The 26,249-nt window shown below is 39.9% G+C and overlaps 1 protein-coding gene across 2 annotated transcripts; it reads left to right on the top strand.

Annotated features, from left to right (window-relative positions):
- Positions 1 to 392: 392 nt before the first annotated feature.
- Positions 393 to 1,888, top strand: LOC307061363 (pyruvate dehydrogenase protein X component-like; the record flags this gene model as incomplete). 2 transcript variants are annotated; one of them, XM_079716474.1, is made up of 2 exons in its annotated part: positions 398 to 730; positions 1,394 to 1,888. In XM_079716474.1, the coding sequence occupies 2 exons, from the start codon at positions 398 to 400 to the stop codon at positions 1,886 to 1,888; spliced, it is 828 nt and encodes a 275-aa protein (XP_079572600.1). The 2 variants fall into 2 exon arrangements, with proteins under 2 accessions (XP_079572599.1, XP_079572600.1); XM_079716473.1 differs by having other exon boundaries at positions 393 to 1,888.
- Between the last annotated feature and the right edge of the window lie 24,361 nt (positions 1,889 to 26,249).

Below are 26,249 nucleotides of genomic sequence, written 5' to 3'. Positions count from 1 at the left end.
TACGTTATCCCAGGCAACCCAACCCAGGCAGGCAGGTGGTAATTACCCACTAAGGAGACTTCATCTAATGATGCAACAACGTGGAAACACAAGGCAAGTCGAGCTTTACAAACTGCCCTATGATTCTAAAGCATTCTTGTGCAGTAAGTCATTTAAAAATTTTCATCAACATCTGATATTTTGTGATACAAGTGCTCAATTCTAGCACATTTTCTTGTATATTAAGGCAAGCTAAACTTGATATCTTTTTCCGTTAGAGTTTCATTTGAATTGAAGTGTCTAAACACAGAATCTAACACTTGACCTTTTCTTGGTTTTGTGTGTCATGCAAACATCAGTAATTATTTAGTAAATCATACAAATCTAGCAAAACATTTTTTAGGAGAAGGCCGGGAAGATGGCGGCCTCCTGGAGTGTAGGCTGTGATCAGCGGTTGCTGCGTTGCCTCCTGGGCTTCTGCCGAAGCCCAAGGCTGGTTAAGGGGGCTTCTGGGTGGTCTGCCGGCCGTGGAGCTAGTTGGAGATGGTTTCACAGCACGCAGTGGCTGCGAGCTGATCCTATTACGATACTAATGCCATCACTGTCTCCTACAATGGAAGAAGGGAACATTGTGAAATGGCTGAAAAAGGAAGGTGAAGCTGTGAGTACTGGAGATGCCTTATGTGAAATAGAGACTGACAAAGCTGTGGTTACCTTAGATGCAAGTGATGATGGCATCTTGGCCAAAATAGTGGTTGCTGAAGGATCTAAAAATATACGGCTAGGTACACTAATTGGTTTGCTGATTGAAGAAGGAGAAGATTGGAAACATGTTGAAATTCCCAAAGATATAGGTCCTTCGTCACCAGCTTCAAAACCATCAGTGCCTTGCCCTTCACCAGAACCACAGATTTCTACCCCTGTCAAAAAGGAACACACACCGGGAAAACTGCAGTTCCGTTTAAGTCCAGCTGCCCGCAATATTCTGGAAAAACACTCACTGGATGCTAACCAGGGCACAGCCACTGGCCCTCGGGGGATATTCACTAAAGAGGATGCTCTCAAACTGGTCCAGTTGAAACAGATGGGCAAGATCACTGAATCCAGACCCATCCCAGCCCTGCCAACCATTCCCACAGCGTCTTTACCCCCACCGGCCACAGCCAGGCCATCTTATCCCCGGCCAATGATCCCTCCAGTATCAACTCCTGGACAGCCTAATGTAGCGGGCACGTTCACTGAAATCCCTACTAGCAATATTAGAAGAGTTATTGCCAAGAGGTTAACTGAATCTAAACGTACTGTACCTCACGCATATGCTACTACTGACTGTGACCTTGGAGCTGTTTTAAAGGTTAGGCAAAATCTGGTCAGAGATGACATCAAAGTATCAGTAAACGATTTTATCATCAAGGCAGCAGCTGTTACCCTTAAACAAATGCCGAGTGTTAATGTAAGCTGGGATGGAGAGAGCCCAAAGCAACTGCCCTTTATTGACATTTCAGTGGCTGTGGCAACAGATAAAGGGTTAATTACACCAGTCATCAAAGATGCTGCTGCTAAGGGTCTGCCAGAGATTGCTGACTCTGTGAAGGCTCTATCAAAGAAAGCTAGAGATGGAAAATTGTTACCTGAAGAATACCAAGGAGGATCTTTTAGTATTTCCAACTTGGGGATGTTTGGCATCGATGAATTTACTGCAGTGATCAACCCTCCTAAGGCCTGCATTTTGGCTGTTGGGAGATTCCGACCTGTGCTGAAGCTCACTCAGGATGAAGAGGGTAATCCCAAACTGCAGCAGCACCAGCTTATAACGGTCACAATGTCCAGTGACAGCCGAGTGGTAGATGATGAACTGGCTACCAGGTTTCTGGAAAGTTTTAGAGCAAACCTGGAGAATCCTATCTGACTTGCCTAATCCTCACAGTTGAGTAGTTGGTCTTTGGCTTAGTTAATTGTATCACTGTTACTGAGAAACATACACTATAGGAAAACAATTAGGTATTTAAGTGTGAAGTGAATGAAATGTTTATTTAGGGTGAAAGAGTTTGACCTGAGTTGTCTTCATTTTCAGTTTGGGTTCAGAGTTATATAAATAAATAACAAACTGTAACTAATGGAAGGAAGAGAACATTTGGTCAGTCAGATGCATTTTTAATTTAACCACTGGTGCTGTACAAAAGGGATGTTCAGCTAGATGTAAATTAAATTAGATGTTTGGCTCATTGGAGCATTTTAGAATATTTGAGGATGTATGATAAGTTGTAAAATCAAAAAATTTTAGAACTCTACCTTAATTGTGTTGAAATTAGAAGTGGTCTTCAAAGAGATGCCCATTAATGTAGCAGTGGGACGTCACTTTTATAAGCACTGCTCTAGATATACTTGAACAATTTAATATGTACAGAAGTTTATTCTGGATACTAGTAGATAAATAAGAATTACTCTGTAGGGGTTGTGGCAACATTACTGAATTTTTTATGTATATAAAGCCATATGTTTTAGAGTGGTTTCTATCAGTCTTATTTTACACTTCTATGACACTGTATACTAAAGGAGAAGAATTAAAAAGAATCAAAGGTGAAGAAAGAGACCAAAATATTTTGTTTGCTTTGATAATAAACTACAGTTAAAATATCTGACCTTCAGAAATAAACTGCTCACCTTCATACTGAGTTGGAATATATTAAAGTAAGTTATGCTATTTTCTACCTAACATTTTATGTTAGTGTTGATTTAAACACATGTTGTTACTTAGTGCATTTTAATTAAGTTTATACTGTGCAATAAAATATGAGAAAAAAAAAACATTTTTTAGGCTGTATGATTGGTAAAAATTAAAATCAATAAAATCCAGCCTTAGATCCATCAATCCACAATCAAGAAACCAGCTGAATAGATAGGATTGCTTATTTAAATTAAAACAAACAAACAAACAAAATACCTTTACTTTTGTTTTCTTTCACCACAATCAGATTTAGCTTCATAGCATTGTCTAGATTTTATAGGCTGTTTCTTTAAGTGCCAGAAGAGGTCAGTATTGTTATGTTATCATAATGTATGTTCTTTTTCCTAAGGATGAAGGAAAATGAGCCAACCTTGCCCTTTTTTGCTATGACTTTTCAGTCAGATGGGTTTCTCAACCCCAGCACTATTTGACATCTGAAGCCAGAGGATTCTTTGGTGTGGAAGACTGTCCTGTGCATTGTAGGATGTTCAGTAATTTATAGGGCTTCTGCCAGATAGATACCAGTAGTATCCTTCCCCCAGCCAGGACTATCAAACTGTCTCCAGACATTGCCCCGTGTTTGCAGGGCAAAACCACACCCAGTTGAGAACCATTGAGGAAGCTCTCCTGGGGCACAGAGGCAGCCCCACATCCACGATTATGGCTGCTGGGAAGGAGCTGACACTTGTGTTCTTCATGTGTCAGGCCCTAGGTCAAGGGGTTTGATGCTCATTAATTCATACGGTTAGGCAGCCCTACCCCTAATTTATAGATGAGAAAATTGATGCTCACAGAGAGAAAATGGTCGAGCCAGGTTTCCCTGCTTTTTCTATATTCAGGCAACTTATCATCTCAGTGTGTCCCTAGGCCTCCCAGCTCTGGAAGCTGCTCATGTGTTTGCAAACAGATTTCCCTTACTCCATGCATCCAAACATGTGTAGAGGCGTAGAATTGGGGGAGCCACTGCAAGTGAGTAGAAATGTAAAATAAAGAAGAGTTTTGTGATTTTTTTCCACCTCCAGTGAACTGAAAAATCACTTAACCTGGCCACTACAGGTTTCAAATACTACACAGGGTGCCTTCAAAGACAACAGACACAGAAGACTCAAATTGCCTTAAAGGGTTTAAAGTACTGTAAGAGCCTCCCAGTGGCTGAGAGCCTTTGCGGTTGCCTCTGCTGTAATCAGGATCCACTGGAAACTAACCGCAGATATTCTGTCCCTAAAGGTGGACAGACCTTGAGCTCCTCCATTCAGGGAACAAAGCAGAGTTCAAGATCAGATGAAGATGGGGCTGAGAGCCAGGGTCTCAGCTTGAAGCCCTGGCCACAGTCCTACTTCCTGGCAGTGCTTTGACAGTGCTGACCTTCCCAGATCCTGACCCTTACTTATTTAACTGGAGCAACGGGCTCACTCAGAGGGCCCTGGGCTACCGGATCCCTCGGCCGGCCTCACGCTGACCCAGAGCTGCAGAGGTGCTGGCCAGCCTCACCCATGTGGACACCAGCAGTGACTGATACTAACCACACTTGGTTGTGACATCCCCTACCTCTCTTATTTTCTTTTTTTTTCTGGAGACACTAGTGACTCTACTGTCTCAGGTAAAGGACACCCAAATGCCTCTTTGAAAATTAGGTGATGCAACCCCTCACCTCTGAGGTTTAGTGGGCTTCATTCAATTCCCTTTGGGTTCTTCCACGTCACCAATTACGTATACTTTTCATTTACTTAATTCCTGCCACCCATCTGAATCCTTAGCACTAAGATGAAAGGAAAAGTAACTTGGCAAGTTTTTAATAATCTTTTGGGGTACAGCTTAGTTGAGAGTAATCACTGGAAAAGCAATCTTGTTTCTGAAGTGTGGTCTAACTTTAAGAAAGCATTAAATTATATATTATTTTAGAAATAACTAGTTTGCACACCTGATTAGAACATTATATTTTACTTTGGGTAGAAAATAGCTTTTGCTTAAAAAAATTCGTCCAACTATTCTGCCTCTTACAGTCCTGGATCATACACTTGACCCTCAAAAAAGTCTTTACTTTAGGGTCTGGCAGGACGAAAGAGGGAAATGCCTCCTGATTTGGGGGACAAACATTTCGCTAAAATACTCCACGGTAGAAAAGGAACTCAAGAGACATGAAAATGAGAATGCAGAAAAATAAGAAAAGTTACATTTCCTGCATTTCTGAGCATGTGAGCTTGATTCATACCGCTCAATACTGAACTGGATCAAGGGGCAGATATGTGCTGTTTAGAACTATTTAATTAGAGATTATGAAGAGAACAGACCTACCAAGAAGAAAAAGTAAAATGGTTCAAGGATTTAGAAGGTCAAAGTGATAACATATAAACAGAGATTTTAGTCTAGAAAAGTGACATCTCTAGAGACTGTTCATATAGGGAGGCGTGTTAAAAGGAAAAGGACAGCAGCTCTTCTTTTCAGCAAGCATAAGAAAGATGAAATAAAATGTCAGCAAGCAAGATTATGAGTCTGTGTTTGGAATATTTTCAGATTATAAATTAAATGTAGTTCCTCATGATCTAGAAAAGGTTGGGAAAATCCTTTCTGGAGCTCCTTAGTGGGAGATTCACCACATGAGGGTTCTGATTAAAAGCACAGACTTGTCCAGATATCTCTGAGGAACAGTTTTAAGGTTGTTGCTTTTATTTCCCTGCCTAATGATTTAGGAATATGACTACACTTTTGCTACTAAGGGGGAGGAATCCTGATGCTGGGTCTGCCACTCACTGGGTAAGTGGCTCCGAGCAGGAATCTTCCTCACTCTCACCTCTGTGCCCCATGTGTAAAGTAAGGGGCACAGCATGTCATAGTCATAAATCTGTTTAGATACCATGGTGATGAGGGAGGTGGAGAGTCTAAGAATAAAGTCTGATATCAAATACACAAATATGAGGAAAAAGAAAAAGTTCTATTTCCACTGAAACTTGTTATACAATTTTAATGGAATCTGATAAATACCAAAATACATATTATGGATAAAATAAACATTTATTTCAAGTACATTACTCAGTGTCATGTATTTTATATGAGCTAATAGAAAAATAACCATTTAACATGTAGTATATTTCTTAAAAATAATTTGGTGATTGTTGGTCTTGCAATGAGACAGAAGGCGGGATGATAATTATTTAGATTTCCTTTATTTGTAGGGCGACATACCCAAACTCGTTTCAACATTCAAACTATAATTAAGCTCTTACATTACTGAAACGGTAATTAAAACTTTGGAACTGCCCCAGATGTTTCTTTGGCTAATGTAAGTTCATGTTTGATCTTATTATTATCTCTCTGTGACAGTCACAAGGATTAAGGATATGAGATGAGGTCTTAAAATAAAATATGGAAAGTCTTATAAACAACCACAACTTTGGAAGCTGTGAAAAGCTTATCTTTCCTTGTTTTCCTGAGCCTTTGATGATTCATACATTTAGAGCTAAATTTAAGGGCATCACTCCAGGTCAACTGAATTGGAATCTTTGAAGTCAACTTGGCACATCTGTATTTTTTTTAAGCCCCACAGGTGACACTGGTGTGCAGCCAGTGTTGAGAACCACTAATTTAAAATAATATAATATGATGTAAGTGGTGCCACTGTGAAACCAGCCCTGGTCTAGTTCTTAAATAAAGCCTCTGCTCTCATGAAGCTTAAGAGATGCTTGATGAGCAGATAAGCAACAACTCTCGTGGCTGTGGCAGTGCTATGGTACAACAGGGCACCGTGACAGAGCAACTGGAAGCAGGGTTTCTGTCTCAACACATGACCAACAATGATTTGAGAAGTCAAAGGAAGCCTCGCTAAGATGGGTCAGGTGTGCTGGCCCCAAGAATGGGCTGAAGTTTAAAACTCCCAAAAGGAAAGAGAGTTCCAGGGAGAGATAACGGCTAGTTCAAAAGCCCTAAGGTTAAAATCTCTGCTTGGAACATCAAAGAATCAAAATATGCAAGTGATGATTAGAGCAACTCGAGATGACAATGCTGATTTGCCCAGTATTATCAGGGAATGTCACATCAGTTCCTTTTCCATAGATCTAAAGTTTACTTAATGTTAAAGCATTTTAAACTACTCATTTTATATAAAATCTTTCTCTCATTAAAGGGTGATACAAAAAATGCATGACATGCTTCTTACCCTCAAAGAACAGAGAAGGGAGCCTTAGTGTACTCAGCTAACTATAAATTAAGAATGTATTAAACACTTTAGCCAAGGTCTAAACAATGTATTATTAGCATAAATAAGAAATGTTTAATCCAAAACTAATTCTGAAGGTCTTCACAGAGATAATGTTGTTTGATTTTGGTCTTACAAAATAGGAGAATTTTGACAGGTAGAGATGGGGAGGGAGATCTTGTAGGAAGAGCACTGGCAAAGTATAAGAACCAGAAAAGTTCAGATATAGTACAAGAATGAAGAGTTGCTTAACTATCTGAAGTTAGGCTTTTAGGGGAAGGGGTTAAGGAATGTACCAAAAAGGATGTTTGGTCTAGATCACAGAGGATCCTGAATTGGAAAAAAGATGGAAAGGAGACTGGAGGCAGGAGAGGAAAAGAGAAGCACGGCTTTTTGAGCAGAGGAGTGACAGGATGTGCTTAAGGAAGAAAACACGACTTTCCTGATGCTATCATGTGCTCATGGACGACCTCAGGGGCTGCTGAATTATGAATGGCCCTTTCATCCTTAAACAGAAAACCCAGAAATGCTGAGCTTCCAGATCTATCCCTGTTTCTTCCAGATTTTTCCCTGTTGTGAACTGCCACTTCTAATTGATTGCAAACCAGACGTTGCCAAGGGAAACAAAAAAGTCGCACTCAATATTAATCATTAATTGAGTAAATAAGCTTGAATTCCAAAGGTGGTCCTAGTCAGCTCTTAGGAACTAAAAGGCATGGAGCCTTGTATTCGTTTTCTGGGTTTTGGGGGTGGTTTTTTTAGATTTTTTTTTTCACGTGGACCATCTTTAAAGCCTTTATTGAATTTGTTACAACATTGCTTCTGTTTTATGTTTTGGTTCCTTGGCCGCAGGCATGTGGGATATTAGCTCCCCGACCAGGGGTCAAACCCACACCCTCTGCGTTGGAAGGTGATGTCTTAACCACTGGACCGCCAGGAAAGTTCCTGTGTTCATTTTTTAATTCTTTTACTTTTCAGAAGACTTTTCCTCAGAATTCTCTGGCTGTCTGAATCATGACGATCTAAAAGAATGGATCTATACATAGAAATGTCAGTATTATCCTCAAGAAAAAAAGCCCTTTGGGTTGTGAGATCCTCGAAGGCCTGGGCATAGCCTTCAACCCCACCAACTCCCCAGCTCAGTCTTGCAAGTCTCAAAGGACAACTGCTCTGCAATGAACATATCACAGCTTTGCACCTTGACTAAGGTTGATGCTGGAATTGGGAGAGGAGGAAAGACAAACCTAGAGTCCAACACATACACATCAATATCTATACCTAGGTATATAGTTTCATATAAAAAATATATGTGCATATATATTTTCTCATATATGTATGTATTTTTCATGTATGTGTGTTTTGCATATGTATGTTTTCCATGTGTATATGCACTTTATATACGTTTCCTGTTTTTTATATACATACAATTCTCACATCCATAGAGGCTGTTTTCCAGCCTGCCTCAGCACTCTGCTGCCGTGTGCACCCCCTGAACCTATGCCATCACAGAGAGAACGCCTCACATAGAAAGTCACAGAAAAATTGCTTGCGGATTTGTTAGCCTTCCTTCAGCCCACTGTTTCTCAGCTATTTTCCATCATGGTGCCCCTAAGGGCTGTAGCACAGCCCTCAGGAACAGTACTCAGTGTGGCAGTGAGTGGCAATGGTGAGGACAGGCACTCCCCTATTCTGTCTGCCCAGGAAAGTACACCAGAACAGGAAAAAGGAGGGGAGCAGAGAGGAGGGAGGAGGGACATGGGAGGGAGAACATAAACACAAGCAGCTTGAAAACAAACTCTCTACGTCCTTGACAGGCCCTACCCCACTGGGGACAGGTCGTAGCCCCAGTCTCCACGCTCTACACTGAGAATCGCAATATGACTTAAGAATGTCTCTTTTGGAATAAGATGGGCCTGAATCTAGTCTTGGCAACACAATTTTTAGCTGAGCAATCCTGACTATCTCACTTAGCTTCTCTAAGCTTCACTTTCCTCATCTGTAAAATACAGAAAATAATAGTAACTACCTCAAAAAGTTGTCTGGAAGATTAAGTGAGATTAAGTTATGTAAACTCTTGGGTACAACGTTTAACACATAAGGATAATGAACAGATGTTAGCAAGGATTATTATAAACAGTCAGCCGGGCAGAGCCGAACTGCTCCGTCAGTGCCCTTATAATTAAATGCTTGCCAGGGAAGACATGGATGCTAATAAAATCTTTCAAGACATCAGGCGGGACACTTGTGACAGAACCAGCTCTCACTGGAGTGGCCAGTGGGCCTGACTTTACCAGTAAGGTATGTGTGCGGATCCAGTGTAGAGCATGGGGGAGGAGAGCCCCACAGGGGTCAGTGCAGACTCAGGCCCACCACCAAAGCAGACCACTGTGGCAAAGCCCTTGGCTGGTGTTTGGAACCACGGCTAATATTCTCTTTTCTCTCTGAGTTCTTATTAACTCTCAGAAAAGTGGACTTAAACCTAGCTGGTAAGTTAACCAAGGGGAGAAAAATCAATGCTTACTTCCTTAGAACGGAAGATGGGCAGACAGCAGGCAGCAGGAAGACTCCCTTATGAGGTGCTGCTGTAAAAAGAACAAACCAAACCAAACCCAACCCCTTCTTCTTTCCCATGAGGTGCTAGTAGCACATCCCCTGGTGGCCAGGTGATGTCATAGCAGGTGTTTTTCCATTATGGGGACAAAGTCTGCATAAGTCACATCTGCATGTCTATTTCTCCTCCCCTTAGTAGGTTACGTTTCAAGTTACTAACATGTACATTTTGGGATCCTGCTGAGGCACTTGCAGATAAGGGAAAATAAGGATTTTCCTTTTTTCTCAAAATTTGTATTGCTATGGATTAACCCAAACGAACTTCATGATGCTGGTTCTGAAACCCTTGGCATTAAGGGCAGGTGTCAACATGGCTGGGTGATAGTCACATGCCTGGAGCTAAATGTCTGGTGCCCTGAGTGCTAGCCCGGCTCATCAGGAGAACACCAATTTCCACCTGGAGTCAAAGTCATCCTCAACCCCCCTACCCCCCACTATTCTCCTACAACAGAGGCCCTGAGGGAATAATGATGAGAGGAAAGGTTTCTCCAACAACATGATCAGGAGAGCTTGGTGGCTGTGTAGTAGCTATTTCAGGTCCTTCATTCATAATTCGGTTCAAATCTTTTATGATTCTAGTTTGTGCCTTGAATAGCAAGTTCCATATGTTATTATACCGTGTGAATATTGGTTCTTTTTTATTTTTCTTGAACTTACCTTTAAAAAAATAGTAATAGTTCATAATGACAAGGTATGTAGGTGTCCAGTGAGCAGAAGAAGGAGAGAGAAAAGTCAAGTATCAGAAGGCCTGTGAGGACTTTGATGTCCCACAGTTGTTCATTTCTTCCTTTGCTCTGAGCTCTCTCTCTCCTCAGATGTTAGGAAGACAGACACACTCAGAGAATGTTTGGCTTTATATTTAGGATATCTGCACCCTGTTTCTCTATTTTGACAAACTACATGTAAGAATAGCCAGCCAAATGGGAAATACTGCTGTTCTTGGGCATCTACAATGCTGCACCAATGATATTTGATAGTGGGTAGGTTCCTCTACACTGTTTCAGTTAGGAGAAAGAATATTATTCACCCAGTTTTGAACGCATCATTATCCCTTCACCATTTCCTTCTGAAATTAAAGAAAAATAATTAAGTCCATATTTTGATGGAACCTGGAAGAGGACATTCAGTCTCTCTCTTCTTCATTTAGGAATGCCTGTGCTCATGGAAACACATCAAGCAAATGGACGATAGGTGAGATCCAAGTGTCAAAGGACAGTTTGTTCTCCTGCAAAAGCATCCACTAGGAAATAAGGCTAGGAATATTATTGAGAATAAAAGAATGGAGAAAATATAATTTGAACAAAATCACCAAACACAGACACCAAGAACAAAACAAAATCCCAAGGGAACCAAGGAATGATTCAATTTTAGAGAAAACGTTAGTTATAGTTTGGAAGACAAGTGAATTTAAAATCATGTTAAGGTTCCATATAACATCCTATGATACAATACAAACCACTGTAATCAATCAGTAGAGTGGAGACAACAGTAATGGATGGCTCCATGTTGTTTCCTTAGTATAGCAAAAGAGAATATATTGAGCACATCATAAAAACTCTGAAGCATGCTGATGCAATGTTGATGGCATTCAGCCTCATCGATTTCCTATCATCAGTCTGGGTTTTACAGTGACTGCCACATGCCACCTACTTCAGTACTGTTTTCAGAGAGTAAGACCCAGGACTTATTCTGAAAATGAGGCACCAGGGACAACAGTTTATTTCACTTGGGACTGGTCATAAGTTTGGTGCCTTATTTTTTGACAGTCCTACAAACCAAGAAAGACACATTAATTCTTGCCAGCCACAAAATCACAGCTGATAGAAACAGTTCAAATTATGACCAATATAGTTCAGAGAACCTATTTCTACCCTGGTACTTGAGGCTGTCTTCATCTATAGAAAGACGTGGACTTAGGAGCAGAAAGCTCTATCTATACTTTCTCTCCATCCTAACCTCCAATACTTCAATGTTGGTAGAGAATTCTAGGATGGGAAGGCAAATGGAAAGGGAAATTTAGGGAGGACCTATGATTTGACTTTCAATGTCTCAGCATACCCTTTTTGTTATGTGTTTTGTCAACTAAAAGTATTACTGCTATGGCTCTTACTCTACATTCTTCTTTCTGTGATGCTTATTAAATAACGTGAAAACAAAAATGGCTCAATTTATTTCAAATACTCATGTTGTAAGGAAACAAAATCAAGTCCCTACAATATTAGATTTGGATCTACTTAGGAGTAAAAAGGGAAGAACAATGAGGTTGGTGAAAGAAGTCTTATGGAAAAGTACCAAGAAGAGAGAGGTTGCCAATCCCCATCTCTGTTCTTTCCCCATGTGATGAACTATCTTTTGACAACACCTGAAAAATCAAAGGCATTAATGTTAATCACTAGGAAAAACATGTTAGATGAAAAAAATAAAGTTGATGGCAGGATATAAAGCCTTTTTTCCCCTAATGAGTATCTAAAAATGTTTGTTATACACATCTTAAATTAGGTATAGTATAAAGGATGCCATAGGCAGAGTCCATTGTCCTCCTTCTTTTTGAAATTTGCTGCTCCCAAATCCAGTTAGATATAACACATGTCATTTTCCTTTGCAGTCAAAGTATGAGTCAGGTTTTTAAACACTTCCACCTTCAGTGCCTGCATCAGCCACATCTGTGCTTATGACCCACACAAATTCTGTATTTGGAACGAGGTGCACAAGTGACCTCTACTGGTCCTGAGAAGAATTAATTTAGCGGTTTGCCCAACTAGGATAATTACTATAAAAGAATATACTTAATTGTTGTTATGAATGGTTTGGAAATTCTTTTCTTTCCATTTGAGCATAAAATTTTAAAGCCTAAGTGGAAAAGATAATCTAAGAATATTTAGGGCAGAGGTGAAATCAACTGAGATGCCTTCTATTTACACCAAGACAACCCGCCTTCTTATGACAGACCCAACCGCTGGAGAAAAATCATTACCTAAGGCATCTACCACAGCAGGAAAAAAAGTATTTGCTCCCATTTTAAGCTAATTCTCTAAAAGTATCACAATGCTTTGCCTAAGACTGAAAACTATCTTAAGGAACCTGCTCCCTGAATGTCTTCCACATAAGCTGGCTTTACTGGCATATACTCAATAAAGCAAAGCAAGCCTAGGTCTGGATTTGACCTCACTGAGTCACTGCCTTGACAGCCCAGTGGAAATCTTCTGACCATGGAATGCCATGCACGCAGCTTGATAGGAATCTTCTAATGCAGTATTTTTTTCAAACTGTAGGTCACTACCCCATTTAGTGGATCACTAAGTCGACTTAATGGGCTGTGACTAGCATTTTTTAAATGAAATAAAGTAGCCTAGTAATATGATAGATGTATTAGTTTTATCCCTTTTATCTGTTTGATGATTTCTGTTTAAAGTCCTTTGTTTTCTATATATTTCTATATTTTTCTTCTTTGTTTTTATAATTTGTTCTTTTTTAAAAACCTATTTTACTTAAATATAGTTGATTTACAATGTTGTATTAGTTTCTGCCATACAGCAAAGTGAATCAGCTATACATATACATATATCTCCTCTTTTTTGGACTTCCTTCCCATTTAGGTCACCGCAGAGCACTGAGTAGAGTTCCCTGTGCTATACAGTAGGTTCCCATTAGTTATCTGTTTTATACATAGTATCAGTAGTGTATATATGTCAATCTCAATCTCCCAATTCATCCCACCCCTCCCCCCTTGGTATCCATACGTTTTCTCTACATATGTCTCTATTTCAGCTTTGCAAATAAGATCATCTATACCATTTTTTTAGATTCCACATATATGCATTAATATGTGATATGTTTTTCTCTTTCTCACTTACTTCACTCTGTTTGACAGTCTCTAGGTTCATTCACATCTCTACAAATGACCCAATTTTGTTCCTTTTTATGGATGACTAATATTCCATTGTATATATGTACCACATCTTCTTTATCCATTCCCCTGTTATGGACATTTAGGTTGCTTCCATGTCCTGGCTATTGTAAATAGTGCTACAATGAACATTGGGGTGCATGTGTCTTTTTGAATTATGGTTTTCTCTGGGTATATGCCCAGTAGTGGAATTGCTGGGTCATATGGTAGTTCTATTATTTATTTTTTTTGAGGAAGCTCCATATTGTTCTCCATAGTGGTTGTATCAATTTACATTCCCACCAACAGTGCAAAAGGGTTCCCTTTTCTCCACACCCTCTCCGGCATTTATTGTTTGTAGACTTTGTGATGATGGCCATTCTGACCAGTTTCTAGTAATCAATAATAGGACAAAACTAGAGGACATAGCTCTCAATGTAATAGAGGAGAAACCGGAATTAAACACAGCAATTCATTCAAAAAGAAAGGAGATAATATGGGAAAATCATAAGGAAGAAAGTCCAAAATATTCTGCTCAAGGAAGGCCAATGGATGTTTGTCAGTAATTTCTAGGCCATCTCAGATGTCACAGGTCCTCACAGCAAGAGCCTGGAAACCAAGGCATTGTGAAGTGATTTCCTCTCACACTTTCACTACAGCAGCCAGAAAATATAAGGCAACTGAAATATTCCAACAAGAGCCTTGGGTATAGGGTGTCAACAGATTTCCTGGAAGGGGACAATGGGGGACTATATGCTCCATGATGTCACAACCAGTAGCCCCAGGAAATGGCCTGGATCCACCCCTGCAAATGCTGGTATTACCTCTACTGTTCATGTTTAGTATTTGATCTTGGGGTGATTTGGTTAGGCATCCACTTGTGATGGTTTTCTTTATGAAATGCTCCTCTTTATCTCATGACTGGTTTTTACCTTGACTATAATCTTGCCTTGTATTATTATTATTTTCAGCTATTTTAATTTTGTTTTTGTTTGTTTTCACCATTTACATCCATCTGGTATACCACTTCGCATACTTTTATCTTTGACCTCCTCCAACTCACACAGTTTTTAGATAGTTTTATGCGAGTGTAGTTGGGTTGTGCTTAATGATCTCTTTGGAGAAATTTTTCTCTTGAGGCAAATTTATCCCATTTTATTTACTAACATGACAGACAGGAGAAAATATTTGCAAACGAAGCAACTGACGAAGGATTAATCTCCAAAATATACAAACAGCTCATGCAGCTCAATACCAAAAAAACAAACCGATCAAAAAATGTGTGGAAGAAAGACCTAAATAGCCATTTCTCCAAAGAAGACATACAGATGACCAACAGGCACATGAAAAGATGCTCAATACCACTAATTATTAGAGAAATGCAAGTCAAAACTAAAATGAGGTTATCACCTCACACCTGTCAGAATGGCCGTCATTAAGAAGTCTACAAATAATAAATTCTGGAGAGGGTGTGGAGAAAAAGGAACCCTCCTACACTGTTGTGGAAATGTAAATTGGTGCAGCCACTATGGAGAACAGTATGGAGGTTCCTTAAAAAACTAAAACTAGAGTTACCATATAATCCTGCAATCCCAGTTCCTGGGTGTGTACCCACAGAAAACTCTAATTCGAAAAGATATATGCACCCCAATGTTCACAGCATTATTTACAATAGCCAAGACATGGAAGCAACCTAAATGTCCATCGACAGATGAATGGATAAAGAAGATGTGGTGTGTATATATACAGTGTAATATTACTCAGCCATCAAAAAGAATGAAATAATGCCATTTGCAGGAACATGGATGGACCTAGAAATCATAGTAAGTGAAGTAAGTCAGACAAATATCATATGATATCACTTATATGTGGAATCTAAAAAAATGACATAAATGAACTTATTTACAAAACAGAAATAGACTCACAGACAGAAAATAAACTTATGGTTATGAAGGAGGATGGGGGGATAAATTAGGAGTTTGGGATTAACATATACACACAATGATATATAATATAAAATAGATAAACAACAAGCACAGGGAACTATATTCAATATTTTATAGTAATCTATAATGGAAAAGAATCTGAAAAAGAATATGTAACTGAATCACTTTGCTGTACACCTTAAACTAACACAACACTGTTAATTAACTAAACTTCACAAAAGTAAAAAAAAAAATAAATCCCATTCCACATAAGCTAAAAAGGTAACGTTACTGTCAGAGCATGTAATAAATTCCTCATTTTCAACATAAAAAAAGTATGTGGTCTGTAAAAGCTGTTCTGAAATTTTTAAGCTCTTTTTTGGGCCAAGTACTTCACTAACTTTCCCCATGTTTCATGGCACCAAGAGAGTTAGGGAGAGAACATGAAGTTCTATAGAAAGTTCCATAATATATCCTATTAAGTCAATTTAATTGGATCACCCAAGGCCCTTTTGCATTTACCTATTATCTACTATCTCCTTGTTAAAATACATCACTATAAAACTGAATTATTAAACAGTTCTCCATGCAATTGTGATAGCTTTTTTTTTTTTTTGCGGTACGCGGCCTCTCACTGTTGTGGCCTCTCCCATTGCAGAGCACAGGCTCCGGACGTGCAGGCTCAGCGGCCATGGCTCAGGGGCCTAGCCGCTCCATGGCATGTGGGGTCTTCCCAGACCGGGGCACGAACCCGTGTCCCCTGCATCAGCAGGCGGACTCTCAACCACTGAGCCACTAGGGAAGCCCTCCATGTTTTTATTTTTATCGCAACAGTCTCTTTATTTAAATCTTTTACACTGTAATGTAACAATGGTGTACTTTTTTTAATTTTATAGTTACGATTTAGTTTGTTTTCTCCTCTTTTTTTCTTTGTTATTTTGCTGGCTTGGTAGACTTTCTGTTCATTCCTTTTTCTCTTGTTAAATTGAAATTTCTACTACTCTTCTCAATTCTATAAGTTGTTGCCTTTCCTTCACAAATAGTTGTACTAAAATCTCCTGAAAACAAAGTGCCTGATACTAGTAATCAGACAAAATCAAATGTTGGCTATCTTATACAAAGCCAACTATTGCTTCCTTCCAGATACATTAATCCTACATCACTTCCTCCTTTGTCCCTGTAAGGCGAGAGCTTGCATTCTTCTCTCTGTGGATATTCCCGCCTCTACTGCAAAGTCCCAGAAGCTGGCCTCCATGGATGATGCCGGAGGGCCTCATGTGACTTTGGTTTGGTCAGCCAGAGGTTTTCCCAGGAGATTTGTGAGAGCAGAGAGGTAGAAGACTCACTTCAGCCATTTCTGCTGTTCCTGCAGCCAAGCACAGTCTTGGAGGCATTGGCTTTCTGTGGCTGAGGTCCCAGTGTTTGCCCCCCACCAGCTTCATGACGTGAGCCATCCATTTTGCTGGTGCAGACAGGAGCAGGTGTAGCTCAGTTCTGGAGCCAATGGCAGGAACGGCAGCTTGGTGGCAGCAGGTCCTGATGGCAGTGGCTTCCTGATTCCAAATGCTTCTTAACAGCAGCTGTGGCAGCAGCAATATGAGGCCCCAGTTCTAGGATTAGCTTTAAGAGTTGTTCCTGAAAGCTGAGTCTGGAGTCTACTCCTTTGGCCACTATGATTCTGCAGCCTTTTAACAGGGCTCTGTAACAAATTCCTTCCTGTTTAAAATGGATGGGTGCATTCTGTCCTCCATCGTTGGACTATAAATGACATGCTCCCTTCCTCCCCAAAGGACTCCCAGATTTTACTGAGATAATAATTGAGTACATTTGGTGTAAGACAAAGTTTCCCTTTCAGTATGTCTCTTCTATGTCAAGACTCCTTATTTAGCTCATATTACACATTCCCAATCACTATCATTATTTATTTACATTTAATCAACATTTGAGTGTCAACCAAGTTGCCAGGGATTGGGCTCTGCAGGAAAAACAAATGCTAAAACTTGATCCCTGGCTCATTGTCTATAGTCACCTTCACAAGTTTCACAGATTTTATAAATATTTTCCAATTTCATTCTCATACAATCCAGTGATGCTTTGTTCATTGTTTTCATTAAACGTCCTTCCCTTATGATCTCCCAGTGGAGTCAGACAAAGAAATACCAACAACATCAACCCGTGCTTCTGTTCAAGGCCCTTCAGTAGGCACTCTTCATCTATCTATGCTTCTTTCAAATACTTATATCCTATCATTCCTAACTACAAAACCTAGCTCCAAGCTCACTCCTCTACGAAGTTCTCCCATATAGTTCTGACCCAGGCTGGCCACCTTGAACCTTCTGGATGCTTCAGTGTTGTATATGCACCTTCAATGCTGCTTTCATTCCCATTTTTCATTCCCATTTTCTTTTGATTTTTGTTTATTGTATAAGGACTGGTTCTATTGGAAATTCCTCAAAGAAGGGGAAGTTGTCTCTTTGGCTGTCCTCAGAGTTTAGAACACAGTGATTGGCATGAAGTACTCAAAATAACATGCCTTGCATTCTTAATCCCCACCGTGTGTGTGTGTGTGTGTGTGTGTGTGTGTGTGTGGTATTCGGGCCTCTCACTGTGGTGGCCTCTCCCGTTGCGGAGCACAGGCTCCGGACACGCAGGCTCAGCGGCCATGGCTCACGGGGCCAGCCGCTCTGCGGCACGTGGGATCTTCCCGGACCGGGGCACGAACCCGTGTCCCCTGCATTGGCAGGCGGACTCTCAACCACTGCGCCACCAGGGAAGCCCCATGCCTTGCATTCTTAATCCCCACTGTGTGTGTGTGTGTATTCCAGTGTGGTATATAAACACACACACACACACACACACACACACACAGAGTAATTTTTTGAGTACTTGGTGCGCAAATTACTTAAAACTCTCCAGGCCTCCATTTACTAATCTGCAAAATGAAGATGTGTCACCTACTGCTTAGCTATGTTTTGGTGAACATGAAATGGGATCTTATATGGCAATGCTCTGAGCAGTGGTCCAGGGTCCAGAGGTGAGGAAATGGTAGGGGTGATGATGTCTGACAGCCAAGCCAGTGCTCATAACATCCTGACTCCCTCAGCTGTTCTCAGCCAAATTAATTTAATGTCTTCTTCTTTCCATGTACTCCAAAAGCAAAGGCTCCTTTAAGAAGCCGCACCCAGAGCCTGGAATGCCATCATCCATCCAAATGGCAGGTTCCCTCCCTTTCTACCTTCAACCACCTCTCAGAACCACCCCCTCGGCAGGCAGTCCTCTCCTGACTGCCTGTACAGAGGCAGCCACTGCTCTCCACCTCACGGATCTAAAAGCATAACTCCTACACTTTGCTCACGACTTCAGCTCATGAATCCTGAAAAATAACTTGTGCTTAGATAGCTAATGGGAAGCAGCCACATAGCACAGGGAGATCAGCTGGTGCTTTGTGAACACCTAGAGGGGTGGGATAGGGAGGGTGGGAGGGAGATGCAAGAGGGAGGGGATATGGGGATGTATGTATATGTATAGCTGATTCACTTTGCTATAAGGCAGAAACTAACACACCATTGTAAAGCAATTATACTCCAATAAAGATGTTAAAAAAAAAAAACTAGAAAAAAAAATGACACAGCGCTGTGTGTTTGTTCACGGTTTACATACTTCCCCTGTGCCTCTGTGTGCTTTGCACATCTGCCTTAGATGCTGTTTAAACTGCTTTGTACGACGTCCAGCCAAGTAACACACATTTACAACTACTGGCTTAATAAAGTCCTCCCAGCATTGACTCAGCACCTATGCCTATCTGCCTTCCTAGGGACTCCTGGTCATTTTATGCTTAACTGGTTTCTAGGAAGTACAGCTGTAGAGCAGCAGAGCAGTGCTTCCCTAAAGTCAGAACTGTCCTAGAGTTAGCCTTGCCCATAAGAACTGCCCCGAAGGGGTGATCTAGGCAAGAGCCACCAGGAGAGCAGCAGTCCAAACTCAACTTTCCGAATGAAAGCCAACTGCCCCAGAATCTCTGTAATGTCCTAGAGACTCCTCAGACCCTGAAATCAGTGCACCACCTAGTAACAACTCACTCCAGCTCTCCTTTGACGAACTGAGAGAAGAGAGAAATTGTCCAGAGATCTATGGCTCATACCACATCAGCGGAAACAGATCAAGCCTGGAGGCTCACAGTTATCTGTGCTGACACATTTTAGCATCCCCCTTAGTTCATCACTGTATCCCAGAATCTACACATTACTCAGCGCCCAGAAGATGCTCAGGAAATGCTTGTCAGTAAACAAATGTTAGCATATGCCTCTATCTAGTGCTGTCCTCAGTGCTAGTGGAAAACACCCAAATCCCATAACTATTCTTAGTCTGATATTTAAATCCCATGATGCTGGTTAAATCTCAGTTTGGTTTCCTCTCTCTTTTTTTTCTCTAGAAAATAGCGTGTACATAATCAGGTAAAATAGCTGGTCTGCCTCGACACTATCGCTGAAGTCCCCAATGGTTAGCTCTTTTTGTACTGTGGCCGATATGTTTCTTGAGTCTCTCAGATAGGTCTGTTATGTAGTTCTCTTGTTTATTCCTAAATCCTCCTGAAGGTCTTTTATTACAACCTCTTAGTCTTCCTGAATTTTGGTCTTGGCATTGCTACTTATGCTAATCATTTAGATCACGTATTATCAGGTTTGTTACCTCATTGCTACAAATTAATCACTACAGTACATAAATCAGTCAATTAATTTGACATCATATTCACTGCTTGGTTCACTGCCATCAGATTCTTTACCCCTTCTAAATCTTAAAGAGAAAAACAAACAGTGGGCTTGAACCCAACTTCTAAGATTACTTTAAGCCATCATTGTTTCCCCTCTTCTGGTTCTAGCTTTGTAACCTGCACAAGAGCAATGCCAGCCAGCCTCCTTCACACTACCAGAAAGTACTGTGAATAGTCACAATTAGATGTACTGAATAGCATTCAGCAAGTATAAAGGGCTATGGTAATAGAGAGTCATTTGGCTGCCATTCTGTGGGCCACCAGAGCTGGAAACTGGTGGGATTCTGTTTCTTTCTTTAAAAGAACTTTGAGCAAGTAAATAGAAAACATTTTTGATACCTGAATGTATCATTAGAAAAACCAGGAAACAGTGTTTTATATAGATGTTAAACAGTCCCACTCATGTTTTCAATTATAAGTTGAATTCTACAGAATAGGGTAATTCACACTCTCCTTTATATTCTCTGATAAAGAAAAGCTGAATACATAACACATACATATGCTGACTTTATTTATTTAAAAATTATGTATCACATTTAATTTGAAAATTCCAATTTGTCAGTAATGTCACGACCTTCAAAGTTGAAGTGAAATATTGCTCAATTTAGAAAAGTTATAAACCATGCTTGGCACTAACTGCCCAATTAACCATAGCAGATGGTAGGTAACTCTGGGAAAAGACTCACTTTCAAATGTCTATCTTTGAAATCTTAATAATACAAGTCTGCTTTTCTTTTCCTTCCTTCCCTCCCTTCCACCTTCACTCCATAACAGAGTCGAACTGGCTTACGACATCATATATGATGAAATAATAATTACACAAAAATAAAATAGGGCTTGTGCAGCAGTTATGAAAAGACAGAGAAGAAACTGAGACATCTGATGATTCACCAAGACTCTGAGTAGAACAATTATTCACATGATAGAGCGTCAACAGAAGAACAGTAATAACCAGAGCTATGGATTAGAGGTAATGAAAAGGTAGTATGAGGATGGTATCAGAGTTCTGCCTGGTGGTGGATTCAGGTGCATTCAGACACCAGGTAGAAAGTGACTTTTCTTGTTGAAATGGCTTTCAAACACTCTCCCTTAACCAGATTGCCTCTAAGAAGCTGCTCCCCAGAGCAACACAGCCCTCTTAAAAACCATTTCCAGATTTTTCTTAAAATGCTCAAACAATGCTATCATGCACGAGAGCAGAAAAGACTCACTTCAAATAAGAGCTGCCTTCTCAGCATTTCTGTCCAAAAAAAGATCGCTGGCATTCAGAGTAAGTAAATTGAAGGACTAGAAAAAAGAAGTTAGTACCACTGAAAAGAAAGAAATGAAAGATCATTCTGCTACACTGAAGCTATCCTGTGGAAAAAAACTTGTGCCTTAAATATATACCAGATACAATAAAATTATCAGCATTGTAAAAACAAAACAATAGTACAACTCGCATTATCCTAAAGCCTAAATAGAAAGGGAAAAAGACGATCTGCTTGTGAAGTGCTTTGAGGGATTTACAAAATAAACATTCAACCACAAATACCATGGAAAATTAGCATTCCTATAGTGGTTCTTAGTTAACAAAGGTCTTTGAGGCATGTGGGGATTATTATAATTCTTATTCACACTTCAGGGAGTCCAGCCGCTGAGCAAAATTGCCTTCAACCTGGAGGCTGAGTGGGACTACCCTGTCTTTCTCTGAGCAGCACTAGACTCACTGTCTTAAGCAACAGGGTCTACTTGGGTAATCCACTGTGTTCTACAGAACACAGTGATAAACAAGAAACAGAAGAGATCTAAGGCACAGCGTTTTTCCTCTTGAAGTTCACTGTTGCCTGGAAAGTTAAAGTTGATCAGGCAAGCGACTGGGGAAGTTGTGTCCAAATTGCAGGAGAGAACCAAGAAGGATGCCTGGAATGCAGTCAGGTACGTCTGTTAAGATTGAGCGGTCTGAAGAAAATGAAGGGTTTCAGAGGGACATCAAAGGTCTTTAAGGTTGGGTGAAAAGAATGTTTATATTTTGTAAGAGGCAAAGAAATAATGAAATCCAATCAAGTGACGTGGGGCTACAGGTTGCCCTTTAGAAGTCACGGAGTTGTGGACACAACAATTACAAGTTCAGAATATTCACCAGGGTCACCAGTGGGAATGCAGGCAGCGTCCCAACCCAAATCTTTTCTCCTTGTGCAACTTCAAGTGTACTCAGAAAGCCACGTCTCTCTTCTGGAAAGTAAGCTCAGTTAAAGGCTCTGTGCAGAGTATCAATCCCAGAGAGAGGCAGAATCATCTACAACCATCACTCCACCCACCACCTTCAGCACTTTACTGTTTTCTTTAGCACTGACCAACAACTAGTATACTACATCTTCAATTAATTTATGCTGTTTACTATTTGCCTCTTCCCTAGAATATGAACTTCCTGAGGGCAGAAATTTTCATTTTGTTTGCTTGTGTTTTTCTGGAGTCTAGAACAATGTCTTGGCACATAGATTATTTATTTATTCACTTATTTTTTAGATTTCTTTTTTTTATTGAGGTAAAATAGGTTTATAACATTATATTAGTTTCAGGTGTAAATATTTTAGATAATTATTGCACAAAGAAATGAATGAATGAATAAAACCAAAGCCACAGAACTGGGGTACTTGTGGGAAGACATCTGAGTATTTGGTATTTTATATTATGTTTGAGAATTTCGTCTATTGAGAGATGATCAGGTTTATAATTACAATTTTAAGTGTTTAATTAGGAAATTGATTTAAATGTGATTTTAAGTGGAAATCTTACTAAATTTGTAAGTAACATTAGAACATTTAAGAGAATTTTAGATTTACTACATTTACATATTTAATTTTTAGATTTACAAGATTTAAGTAATTGGGAAGGATGTCAACTAGAAAATTGAAGTACTCAAATATGAAATTGACTATATGAGCTAAATTTGTTTATCATGCTATTTGAATGTCATACTATTCAAAGTTCCTTTAAGAGTAATTATTAGCATTTGCTAATTTTATAAATAGAATAAGATTTGCAAGCTGAACTTAAGAGTTTAAGTTTTCTGAATCTGACTGTAATGAATAAAATGTTAATGTTTGAATGAAAAAATAAACCTCCACACAGTGTTTTCAACAAGACATAGGAACAAATCACCACAATGTGCTGCAGAAGGTGGAAGGCTGCACATGACAGGATCACAGGGCTGTGAGGCAGGAAGGAAACCCGTGTTCTGTTCTAGTGTCTCCACTTATAAGAAACTAGCCTGGGTCAACACCCCCATCCCCACTCCAGGTCTCTTGGAGTGTTTTCATCCACAAAATGAGGAGACTGTATGAGATCATTTATTAGTCCCTCCCAACTCTAAATTATGATGCTGTTCCTTAAGGACATAAAACAGATTCCAAAAGTCATGGAAGTTGACAGAAGAGGGGGATTACCTCCAGGGAGAAGATCAGAAGTTCATTAGTAGCTGGATGGGATCTGACAAGTTGAAATGAGAGGAACCAGCATTCCAGGTGGACAAAACCACCTGAGCGAAGGGTCTAACATGGGAAAGTAGAAAGTGGGCTTGGAAAACGAAGGGACAGGAAAATGTCCAATGATAAGTAAGCCATCCAGTGCGGTCAAGAGAGCACTTCACCAGTGTGTTGATGAATACATCTCATAGCTCAAAAAGCTAATGTGTTAGCAGCAGCCTTTACTATATCTGCTAGGACGCCAGAGATATTTTAATAGCACAATGGTAGTATTTACACAGGACCTAAACAAACACTTGATTATCAAAATTATTACATCTATTTGTATTAAGATTAGATTTTAGAAGAAGGATATGCTTTTATATTACACAGTTATTTCTTGGGAGCTTATTTTAAACTGACCTTATACTGTACTACTTTATTAGTATAAAAGGCTAATCATGATTCAAGTATTCATTTTACAGAATTCATCTTGAGTTCTATGAAACAGAAAGAATACCCACATAATCTGATATTTCTGTAAGAGATTCCCTCTTCTCTAAATTCTCAGCAAAGCTCAAAATACTCTCCAGTGAAAGGTCAGTGAAAATGGGAGAAAAATGGACTCATACTCATCAATATTTCAAACCCTCACAGGTTATCAGCAAAGACTTGGGGGAGGTGGCACATTCAGGGAAGGAAATAAGTGTTTTTCAAGTTCAGTAACTTCTTGCAACATGCAGAATAGTGGACATAAGAATATGGACATATTTTCTCATAAATCTCTACAAAACAGAAAGCAGAGCAGGTCACATGCACATTACAGAAGAAAATGCTACCAAATTATTGTAGCTTTTATTTCTATAAATGAGACTTTCATTTGTCCAGTTAAAATAGTTTGAACAGGTTTGCGGATCCGAGGTTTTCGACCGCACTGAAAATCAGCTGCTCAGGTAAAGCATCCCCACGGGACTGGGCTGCAGTCTCTCCTTCTCATCCCTCCTCTGCCCTGTTGGACCCTCCGCCCCAGGACAGTCAGAAAAACCTGGGCACCCAAAGCACACGGTTCATTTGCACATCTCATACTGAAGACTATTAAGTATTTGCTCAATATTTGCTTAATGGAGATTGGGAGAAACTGAATATCTATTTCTTTGTTTGGAAAATACACATCAGGTGTCCAATGACCTCTTCTCTTTTGAGCTTTCTCACAAACAAAACTCTATGAAAAAAATGTGAAATTCTATATTGAATAAAGATATCACAGGGGAAACTAAGAGGTGATGATAGCATTTCCTGGGAAAGCACCATTAGAAGCATCTCTTGTCCTAAGTTTCTCTCCTCAGCCTCCAGGCATCTCTTCTTCTCTCCTGATGTATTTCTTTCTCTCCTGCTAAGGCTCACTCTTTGCGGGTCCTTCCCTCCCTGCTTCCCATATTTCTCCCTTACCCTCTCCACAGCCCTCTCACTCTCGTTTTCTTAAGAGGAGCAACTTAGCTCTACCCCAGCTTCTATTTTTATGTCGACATTCCCCAACACCTAAGCTTAATATCTTCTTCAGCATTTCAATCTTGGAAACATTCCATGACAATGAAAGAATACTGAGAATTCTTACTATCACTCTAGCACTTCTTTAATTTGGAGAGCTTTTATGAGAAGTTATAATAAAAAATTTTAAAAACTATTCATTTCTTATAAAAGTTGAAATGTTCATCCCCTATTACACCCTGCCGGGGTTATATAAGGCATTATCCATTCAGTACTATTCATTCATTCATTCATCGTTTCCTCCACAAATATTTACAGAGTGCTTTCCATGGACCAGACATCGTTCTGGACGCTGGGGATATGGTAATAAAGGAGACAAAGCCCCTGCCCTCAAGGAGTTTAAATGATAGTTGGGAGAAAATGAAGACAAATAGTTATGCATATAACTATATATGCATATAGTATATATGCATATATATACTATATAACATACCATAGTGCTATGAAGAAAAAGAAGGTAAAGGGAATAGATTGTGATGGGGTTTTATATATTTATATTTATACATAAATAGTTTTCATTTGTGCATTATTTATTTTTTGAAACATCTGAAATAGCAAGAGCAGAAATCTGCATTGTCATTAGGAGCTTTACAGAATACTCAGAAATCTCAAGCATGCTGCTAAGCAACAGAAACCGGGATCTTCAAAGGCCTGCCATCCAGAATACACACCTTGCTCCACGGGCTCTGCATTCCTTCAGCAAGGCTGCACTGTAATAATCAACATCCAAGCCACGAAAGATCAGAAATAAGATCAGCTAACTGAAAAGATAAGCACTGCCAGCACTCCCCACCACCCCGATGATTTATTAATTATGAGAGAAGCAATGGAAATGAAAGCAAAAAATTTAACCTGTTCATCCTCAAAACGTGTCCAAACGATGAACATTGCTTTGTTATGCCTGCATATCTCTAAGCTTTTACCCAAGTAAATAAAGAAGGACCCAAAGAGCAATCATTTAAAATATCCTCTTGGGACTTCCCTGGGGGCGCAGTGGTTAAGAATCCGCCCGCCAACACAGGGGACACAGGTTCGAGCCCTGATCCGGGAAGATCCCACATGCTGCGGAGCAACTAAGCCCGTGTGCCACAACTACTAAGCCTGCACTCTAGAGCCCACGAGCCACAACTACTGAGCCTGCGAGCCACAACTACTGAGACCGTG

This window comes from Hyperoodon ampullatus, assembly GCF_949752795.1.
Source record: "Hyperoodon ampullatus genome assembly, chromosome: 12".
In the NCBI taxonomy this organism is placed as follows: Eukaryota; Metazoa; Chordata; class Mammalia; order Artiodactyla; family Ziphiidae; genus Hyperoodon; species Hyperoodon ampullatus.
The sequence above is the reverse complement of the archived record's forward strand: the minus strand, read 5'-3'. Positions and strand labels throughout refer to the sequence as shown.